This window comes from Sinohyriopsis cumingii, chromosome 5, assembly GCF_028554795.1.
Source record: "Sinohyriopsis cumingii isolate HCF-2022 chromosome 5, ASM2855479v2, whole genome shotgun sequence".
Taxonomy (NCBI): Eukaryota; Metazoa; Mollusca; class Bivalvia; order Unionida; family Unionidae; genus Sinohyriopsis; species Sinohyriopsis cumingii.
The window spans coordinates 32,031,012-32,042,049 of NC_142965.1; the positions used below are offsets into that span (position 1 = coordinate 32,031,012).

General features: G+C 33.8%; 1 protein-coding gene across 1 annotated transcript; it reads left to right on the forward strand.

Moving 5' to 3' along the window:
* On the forward strand, nt 1-9,783 carry LOC149798891 (uncharacterized). The gene is made up of 8 exons (XM_089956989.1): nt 1-126; nt 488-596; nt 1,263-1,371; nt 2,072-2,199; nt 4,911-5,019; nt 8,042-8,069; nt 8,620-8,756; nt 9,052-9,783. Exons 2-8 carry the CDS (start codon nt 537-539, stop codon nt 9,249-9,251), a joined length of 771 nt encoding a protein of 256 aa, XP_089813115.1. The 5' UTR covers nt 1-126; nt 488-536; the 3' UTR covers nt 9,252-9,783.
* The last annotated feature ends 1,255 nt before the right edge of the window (nt 9,784-11,038 follow it).

Genomic DNA, 11,038 nt, shown 5'->3' on the forward strand with positions numbered 1-11,038 from the left:
ATGTCAACCAGCCTGTACCGGACATGGAAATTGTACCCAAGGAAAATGTACTTGTAATGATGGTTTTGGTGGCGATGATTGCTCTGTAAATACAACGAATCCACCTATCATTGAAAAGATTGATAGGTACAGTATGATTTTTCTTTATGTCAACAAAGATTATGTGTTCCATTACCCTTCATGGTTTTAATTTTCGTTTGTTTTTCGTTTGTTTTTTGTTTTTTGTTCTTGAGGGAGAGTAAATGTTTTAATAGAAAGACTTCTTTAATAAACGCTACAACGTTAACTCTTTTACACTTCTCTACCTCCTCTGAAAAGGTTCCTATTGAAAGTATTATCAATAAACACTTTGCCAAATTACTTTTTGGTCATAACATATTTTTAGGACTCCTGGGAAAGGATTGATGCTTAATATATCTATTAAATACTCTTTATTCATTCCGTAAGAGGTATTAAAATAGCAACATTCAAAATGCCTACCTTTCAGTGAAAATCCATGTGCTGTACAAAACCCAAATGGATGTGGACCAATTTTCATGTCCTTATCAAACTTTTACAAGAGTGATTTCGACAAATGTCACCTCCAGGAGCTAAAGGTATCATCATTTTCTTCTAAACAAATTTTTAGAAAGTTTAAGTTCCCTTGCTCCAGCAATTCTGATATTGCTGAAAGCTTGTTAACCCGTTGTTATTCTTAGTAAGAGACAGATAGACAATGACTGATATCGCACTATACAATATGTAGTGGTAGAGAAAGAAACCAACAAAATTTCGAAATAAACTTAGACGATGTTTTACTATATTAGAAAATGTAAAAGGTCCCCTGTGTTTGGTAAAAATACATATTTAAAATCATCCCATGACTGCTTCTTGCTGAACTTTGATTACAAATAGATCTAAGTAGGAATAGTTGCATGTATTTTTGTCTTATAAAACAGAAACGTTATTACATATTTTGTCTGAGATATATATTTGTTTTGCAATTGTTTAAAATAGTTTTATTTTCAACTTACTTTATTCGTGACGGATCAACAATGTTAGCAATGAAGGTATCTTTCGCATATATTCGTTTTTATAACCGCCTCTTCATACATATATTAATTAATGCATATGTTTCCATAGCCTTTCATGACAGAATATATTGCATTATCATATACTAATATGATACTAGGAAATATAAATGCATCGAAATTCAATAGTATACTTTCACTTATAATATGAAATTCTAATATCTATTGATTATTTAATTTGTTCATTTCCAGTTCTCGAATGGTACATGGGTAAAAACAGGATATGGCTTTTACTCTGATGCTGAATTTGTATCAGCAACCGATGTTATGTGTAGAATTCCTCAAAAGGATGATATACAAGGTGCCAATATTTTCATTATTATTGTACAAGCCCGAAAAGCATTATCTCTACCTTATGGAGCAGAAAACCTGTAACATTGCTGAGGTGGAGTCTTTTTCTTTAATTTCTTTCAGAAATCTTAGCGAACTTTACGGAATAGTGTGTGTGTGTGTGTGTGTGTGTGCGTGTGTATATGTGATTAGGATTTTTAACGTAGCTTTAAAACAAATGTCTGTCATATCGCTACGATGTCTACAGTGTGGCAGTTTATAGTGATATCCAGCACTGGGGCATCATGCCGCAGACATGTAGCATGATGTCCCACCCAGTCACATTATCCTGACACCAGGCCGACCAGTCCTTACACTAACCTCGTAATGCTGAGCGCCAAGCGAAGCAGCTGTTAGTACCATTTTTGTAAGTATCTGAGATGACTCGGCTGGGGATCGAACCCACGAACTCCTGCTTCCGAGACGGACGAACAATATGAAGTAGGGAGTCAAAAAAATGATAAATAATATACAGTATATATAGTTTTTTCAGATATGGGACAGGATGGTAACGTTCTAATCCAACCTATATTATTAATATCTTTGCTCCATTTGTACACTTATAATTTTAACATTTATGAACAATTTAAACTGGCTAAAACACAGATACAAAGATAAAGATGCTACAAATGTCAGAATAGCTCTCATTCACATTATTGTTATATTAATAGGAAAATCCATTGTTGCGTATGCAGTCTCTGTCACAAGCGATGGTATTCTATATAGCCAGTCCAAGACTTTCGCTATTTATGATTCTGATTGTATGACGTGTGATGCTAATTCTAACTGTGTGATAAAGGTAATTACTGGACCTGATTCCATATAGCACATTCAGTACTCTTAGCTATGGTCAACTTGATTCCTTTCTTTCTTACTTACACCTATTGAAAGTGAAATATGTTGCAAAAAAGCATAGGCATATATGTACTCCTCAGTTTTACATGTAACCCAAAACACGTTAGGTATATGATACGTCACTACCTTTCTGGTACCCTAGTAGGCCTATAATTTATGCATACAACTCATATACTGACAACTTATTTAACTATATATTTATAATATTGTGCAACCATTAATTAAATCGCTTCCTTTCTCTGTCAAAGACACTTAGATTATATTACCAAACTAAATATCTTTCGACATTTTCAAACAATTAGTTCCTAGTTACACATGCAGTTACTTCTATCTACATAAACATCTTACTGATGGTATTGAAACTTTTAAATACGACCTTAAAGATGAATGTATATGTTGACCACAAAAAGGAAACATGTGTGATTTAATCAAACGTCTACATGAAAATAAGTTGGACACTAACTAAAATGTAGGTACTTCAAGGGGTAGTCCTGTAGCTCCTTTATATGCAACGGTATTCATTATAACGTAAGAAATTGATTTCTTAAATAATTAATTTATGACAGATTTTTGACTAGGATTTCTAGATGATAATTTTATGAGCTGGGGTAATTCATTAGAAGGCCTCAACTATTTAACAGACTGTTTAAATACATATCATTTTTGGATAGAGATGTCGCTAAAAACATAATATAGCAATATAGCAACTACGGTAAAAAAAACCAAATGTTCATCAATATGTTGAATATTCTTCATGTCATCCAAAATTAAGCAAAAACGGAATATTGTATAGTCAAGCAAACACACACACACACACACAAATACGCACACACACACACACACACACACACACACATATATATATATATATATATATATATATATATATATATATATATATATATATATATATATATATATAGTCTTTGAAACTTCTTTGACAAAATTACATTAACATGCTGCCTTCTAAAAGGTATCTTCCCTTATATACCTAAATTCACTGAAATGTAAAATCAGGGACAATGATGACAATATCAATCCAGTTGTTATTCAAAGTCACCTAAAATCTTTTGCATAAATCTTGCAATGTAAGAGATAAATCCCTTGCCATTTTCAAGCATACAGTTGCTTCCACAATAACTAAGAAATTCATATGTACCCTTGTTAGTTATATGTTAATAAAGAAACTATTTATGTGTGACTCATCAACTAAATATGATAGACCCATATTTGCGAAGTCCAGATTAAAATCGCCAATAAGAAGTTAAAACAATGTAATTGCACATACCGATTTATGCACATTTTGATCTTTCAAAATAAAGCGCGTGTCCATTTTGGTGAGATCCCTTGCTCGTCATATGACCATGACACTTAACAACTATTGGAACATGATATCGAAGAGAAATGCAATAAATTCTGAAGATTGGCTTGTAAAGTCTGCCATATGGCTTCTTCGGCAAAAGGACAGAGTATTGGAGTGCTGGACGGTCTGCGCAATTACATTGTTTCAACTTCTCATGGGCGATTTTAATCTGGGCTTTGTAAATTTCGATCGGAGATCATATGGTTAGACGGGGGCTTGTTGTTATTATTATGGAGTAAGGCATTCATATAGATAAAACTTGACATAGAATTACAGGGAAACAAGGAACCAAAGGTGGTCCACATAATTTATCGATGGGTACAAATTCCAGATTAGTACCACGTGACCGTTTTCATCCAATCAAGTTGTAGGAAACGCGTCAATTAAAACAAATTGAAATTATTTACTTGCTCATATTTAAAGGGAAAACTGTTTCTAGTTCTTTATATTTGTCAAACTTGTGATTGACATATGTAAACACATATTTATTCAATTGTTTATTCAGCTTGTTAATATGAAGAATCTCAACGTGATTTGTTCTTGTTTTTCATTCATGCTTTTGGGCCTTTCGAAATGTCTTCTTACTGAATTTAGCTGATTCAAAAATCATACCAGGAAACGTCTTTTTGGTCAGGGTTTGCTTTTCAAATAAAACCGTACGATGAATAATTGTGTATGAGTAACGATTATAGACCTCTGTGTAAAATAAAGCTTTATTTGGCCTACTACGGCAAAACTTGAACAAACCTACCCGCCTCCCGCTCGATTTGAATAATTTGAATAATTCGATTTCGAATCCTTGAAATAATTATTTCTGGAACATGAAACTTAATTTGATCTAAATTTGTGTGTCGAATCTATGAAGTTTGCACACACAACCAAGTGTGAATTAAAGAAAGGAATTCGGTTTGTTTCTTTCATATGGATTTAGCGCCATTTTTAGCCTATGAAAGGCCATACATGGCTGTCCATCTGTTTGGTGGAGGAAAACCACGGAGAGAACAACCGACCCACCTGAAGCTCCTGGCAAACCGAGACTCGAGCCCACGCTGATAGAAGTGAGATGTCAGAGATCTGAAAATACGCGCTATTGGACCAGAAAGTATTACTGAAGTTGAAGTTATTTAATCAACTTGAAGTTTCCTAAAAACTGTACAAATGAAAGCCATGTATTTTAATAGCGTTGTTTAAACGCAAATAAATAGCTGATATCGAAAGATAGGCTGATACTTCTGTAAATAGTTTTGAATTGGTCTTTAACATTTTTTATCATATTGGTTTTCATTTATTAGCCCCACACTTGTATGATTGATGGAAAATGCCGGGCTGCAAATGAGACTAAACATGATGACCAAACATACATGTGTGATCCACACGTAAACAATACGGAATGGACACGAGGTAATGGTTTTAGCTATTGGAATCACCACGTTAATTTTTATCATCATATATACATGACTTTAACTTCTAATATGCTTGGAATAACTTCATAGAATGGACTATTCAAAATCTGTGGAAAACGTACACAAAAATTCCGAGATTGAATATATGAAAATTGAAAACTCTGTTCGTTTGAAAATCAATTAATGTCAGTTGATACTCAAACATGGACAACCTGTCCAAAGCCTACCCAAGTTCTGGGCCTCATCCACCAACCCATTACAGGGAAATTTAATTACAGTAGTTTGGACACCAACTGTTAAGGTACAGCCACTTTTTTCCTATTCAGTCCATATCCATTTGACTTACATGTACCTTTTCATCGAATGTGCCTTGAAATTTAAATTGATCGCATTTATCTGTGACAAGTCCGGAGTTACTCGCTCTAGAAAATATTCTGTCAAATGTCTCGACGATAACAAAATACTATTAAAGATTTGTATATTACATCTACACATAGCATTCATAGTCTCCATCAACCCATCATTCCCTAATGGACTGTATGTCAGTATCTTGTGAATGAAATATTCGTCTCAGTTTTAATTAGATTGACATGAAACCTTGTACATATTACTGACACAATCGTAGAATGCGCACGTAAAAAAAAATGTTCTTATGCACTTTTTTAGAGTTATTGCCCTTTTGTCTTGAATCTGAATGTAATATATGGCAGAATCATGTGTATTAACGTGCCTTACATGCTTTTATGGACCCATAAGAAACTTAGTAGCTATTATGGTTCTCAATGTAATTTTTTAATAGATATTTTGAAATGCAGTCTATGATAGAACCTTGTGAGAAAACCTACTCTTGTAGTTTAAATTGGATTTAAATTGAAACTCAGAACATAACATGGTTCATGATGTTCAAGTTGACCAATCATTGCAATCACGCGATTATCGGAAGATTTACCGTACTTGTAACTCTTAAGTTACAGTTGAATGCAATATATACCCGTAATTTGAGAAATCAACTTTCCTTGTGGCAATGGATAAATATGAGTGTGATATGCATGCATACAAAAAAGTTGCGAAATCAACGAGTCTTGTAGGTATTGTCATATTTCAATGCGAAATAAACTATTAGTTTATGCTCATTTTTTTTCTCCATTAACTTTACATTGTCAGAATCGTTCAGTATTTTAGGATATTGCACTCACGCTCACTTATATTGCACTCACGTGTGTCCAATAGTGTATTAGGAACTACTTTGTAAACAAATCATGTACATTCACATAATAGGCACTTTACGTTTTGTTTGATTAAATTTGTTTTTGAACTAAAGCAGATGTTTCGTGGACTGCCACATAACAGCTGAAGTTGAAGTTATTTAATAAACTTGTAGTTTACTATAAACTGTACAAATTAAAAAAAAATGTATTTTAATAGCGTTGTTTAAACGCAAATAAATAGTTGATATCGAGAGAGAGGCTGATACTTATATAAGCCACATACAGCGTTAACCTCTTTTGATACAATGTTTCGGATTTAGGCTAGCTATAGACGTCAGACAAGGACGTTACAAATAACATGCAAGTGGCAAAGCATAACCTGTCTTCTTTGGCTGGTAATAAGAATGGCAAAATATATATATGTACTTGCAGTTTTACACCTTGAATTTCCTCAAAATGTACTTTCTTAGTTCTGCAAATCCGAATGACATGAACCATGTCATATTTTCTCAAGTTTTATTACGCATTTCGAAATTGTACTGAAATTTCGACTATATTCCAAGTGCAGTTCCATCCTCCTTACTGCACTCAAAATCAAAAACAATTTTTTATTACATAGCGTCGTTTTTATAATTGTAATTGAAAGACTTCATATTTTTCTCCACATTATGACTTCAAACATTCAATGATAGAACAGAAACAAACTTGCATATGTCACCACGCTGTTGAAATCCTATGTACTTCATGTAGACTTGGCACAGATAAATCCAGTTCATAACCACGAAAATTTGTAGAATCGACAAAAATGCCAAAATCTATTCATTCCAGATCAAATGGAAAAGTTGTTGCAATGGCATTAATTCACAATTTGACTCCAGTTTCAATTTTAAGTAGACCAAAACGCCAGTTTCTTTCCAAAGCTATGTCTAGCGCGCGACTAAGTTCAAATGTATCCGGGCGAAGTTATGTGCGCACTAATAATGTTGTTGTTGTGTAATGATGAATCTGTGCTTGTGTGTTTGGTTGGAATATTGCAAACATTCAGTTACTTTGTTTCTTGTAGTATATTTTTGTTTATATAATTAAGCCTTAGGTAGAATAAGAAAATTTACATATAATAAAAAGTTTACTGCATTTGTATGGGAAAATATGAACTCGTTTTGTCGGATGATAAACTGCACTCCCAAGGTCGTGCAGTATTTCCATCCGAAAAACTCGTTCATATTTTCCCATACAAATTCAGTAACCTGTAAATCTTGTAGCTATTTATAGATTTCAATGAAAATTGGTACATATAATAATCTAATGGTGTCCACATTAAATAAGCATGCTGCTTTCAAGATTGTTGTAAGAGTTACTGCCCTTTATAACTTACATCTGGATACAATTAGTTTAACAGTTGTTTTCAATCGCGATTGTACTATAGACTCATACTTATTTTCCTTATGTAGGTACGCTATTTATATGACCAAATTGCTCCCATGCCTCCATTTAATGCTAACAAAACAATCGTTTGAATAAGCGAACGCCTTAAATATAACTAAGGATGACGTTTCAAGCAACATATCTTAAACTTTGCACCGGTAATCATATCAGGTGCAAAATAGGATGAGCTTTCAAACATCCAATATTTCAAATACTGACAACAACTGACAAAATAGTTCTGTCCAGCTGTGATCATCTTTGATTAAGTCTATGTGATATATATTTCAAGCAACAAAAAAAAAGCCAAGCAAAATCTTTGGTTATTACTAAGAATATTATTGAAACGATGCTGATAAATATGTGTAACATTTGTCCATTTTTTTGTAGTGTTGACACGTGCAGATATCTGGACCAGGTAAGACTTTGCCCATTTGTGTGTGTGTGTGTGTGTGTGTGTGTGTGTGTGTGTGCGTGCGTGTGTGTGTATGCGTGTGTGATTTGGATTTTTAACGTAGCTATAACAATTGTTCAGTCATATCTCTAGGATGTCTGCAGTGTGGCAGTTTAGAATGATGTCTAGCACTGCAGAATCATGCCGCAGACTTGTAGCATGATGTCCCACCCAGTCACATTATCCTGACAACAGGCCGACCACTCCTAATACTAACCTCTTAATTCTGAGCGCCTAGCGAGGCAGCTGTTTTACCCATTTGTGGGAACACAATTAAATTACTCACACTAGGTCTTGATGATACTTATCAACACCAGGAATCCATCCACATCTCTCTTTCTGTCTCTGTCTGTCTCTCTTTCTCTCATTGCTGTGACAATGACTTCACTTTGATATGCAAGTCGCTATGAATAAAATTACAGTTTCATGCAAACCGATAACTGACCAGTAAGAAGGAATTTTTGTTCTTAGTAATTTATATCATAATATTTTAACGTGTGCTCATATTCTTCAGGACTCCAACGGGATGCGTGTGCTACTTTAATACTTCGCGAATGGACTGTGCATGCTGTGAAAATGGAGAAGATCAGTGTCCCTTTGGGGCTCATAACCAGTGTGTGCAGTCCGGGTTCCTCTCCAACTGCGGTACCCGTGAGTTCAAGTTTTATTTCTACATTGCGTTGATATTAAATAATGCAAGTTTAAGTCTCAGAGGATTAGTGGAAACTACATTTGAAAGTTGTTGCTCAAATAGCAACAGTGACATAAATATTTAACGGATATTTGAATTGTCTCTAATCATCCTTTTGTTTTGTTGTTTGATAACGGAAACGAAAGTAAAAACTTGCACAGCGGTATCAACAAACAGACACGCACACAATTCCCAATTCATCTTTATTAACATATATAATGATATGATAAATTCAATATGCAAATTGTATTCCAGTTATGCCTGCGCCGACGTATGGGATAGACGGCTACACAAAATCATTTACTGGATGTCCATGCGACCATGATAAGACTCTAAATGACTGCGCTTGTTGTCAAAATGGGGGAGTTCAGTGTGGCTCTCATTACCGGAACCAGTGTGTACAGAGTAGACATTTAGACCAGTGTGGACAAAAGCAACATATTTTTGGCCCCTAGTTTATCGGTCAATCATCTTTGACCTTTACGATCACACGGCTATTCAAAACTTGCAGGCTTATTAGACATTTCATGTTTAATTCGTAATCATCATTGTGTAATGTCCTTTATTCTCACTTCTCGTAAAGCTTGTTTCTCCGTACAAATGAGATCATTTGTTCTCTCTCTCTCTCTCTCTCTCAAACACACACACACACACACACACACACACACTGATTGATATTTACACTAAATACTTAACTGAGATGAGTACACTACGCCACCTTAAATGTATTGCGAGTTTCAACGTCTGCCACCTGCGCGTGGCCTGAGAAATATTACATGAATAAAGCTGTGTTCTACTATATTGTGTTCCCTTCTGCAAATAGCACGGGTCTAGTCTGTATGAAAATATTTGAAACTTAATTTCGGCTTCCAAGGCGTGATTCTTCCTGAAAGGAAAGCTAATGATGAAAATTTAATTTCACTAAAGTAGAGAGAGAGATGAAGTATGTTTTATGGAGGATCTTTCTCTCGTAGACTCTTAGTAACTGCACATCAGCAAAATGTGACAAACCTGCTTGGAAGAATGTGTAGAATCGTGTGAAATACTATTTATGAACTTATAAAATTTACAAGTTTATTCAGACAATATTTATGCAATATTGCTCAAACCGTACGTTTTCTAACAACATATTTTTTAGTTTATTACATTATCGAAATTTAGTGAAAGGCAGTTTTGAAAATGAAAGATTCAGTATTCAAAGGAGTGTCTACTTAATATGCATTGTCTGAAGTTACATTTTGAAAACAAAAGTAGACAACGATTTTAATATTAAAACTTTCTGAAACTGAGATATAAGATATTTGTTTGTTTTGTTCATACTTTATTTATCTGTTTTAATTTTTAAACTCTGAACCTCCTGCTCTTTCACTGCATGATATTTGTGACAGGGAGAAGAAAAAGTTGTTTTTGTTAAAAATACCACAGATGAAATATTGTGCAAAGAAGCGAGGTTAATTTAATATTACTGTAGAGAAAATTAATAGATTAAAAAAGTATACATGTAATTACATGCGAACGTAGAACAGCATCAAATAAAGGATTAATGTTTTTTGCTTACCAAACGTAAACTCCATACAGTTTTAAGTGTTAGCAGCATATACTTGTTTATCGGAGATAGATGGATTCTAGATTGAATAAGCTAACAAGAACAACACCCTGCCGTTGTCCTGTAATTCATTTTAATGTATAAAACTGCTTAACCCGTCTTAACAAAGTCAGTTTATCTGATGAATGAAGCAGAATACAAATTTATGAAACTGAAAATGATTACTATTTTACAAACCATTTAGATATTTGTGAAAATTACAAGTTAAAAGTTTACTATCGAATGACTAGGTGAAAACAAAGAGATCTCAGTCGGACATGAACCCTTTTGGCAGAATCATTTAATCTAGCCAGTGTGGATGTCAATATCTGATTATGCATTTCATGGACAAAAACGAATAAAAACTATTCAAATCAGCCTACAAAGTAATTTTCTTTTACAGATGCGAGGAATATTTTTATAAAATATTTTCACAAGATGAAGATTTATTCAAATATATGAAATAATGTTAAAAAATCTACAGACCTCTAAACATGTTAACCCACATGTCTGGAGATACCTCAAGCTATACAAAACTCAAACAGCGATGAATAATAATTTGTATTAGAAAAGAAAATACGTAGTAGATAAGGGAAGTGAAGATTGTGAATTTTTAGTATGTCACGTGAAATAAATTATACAGTCTATGAATCAAAT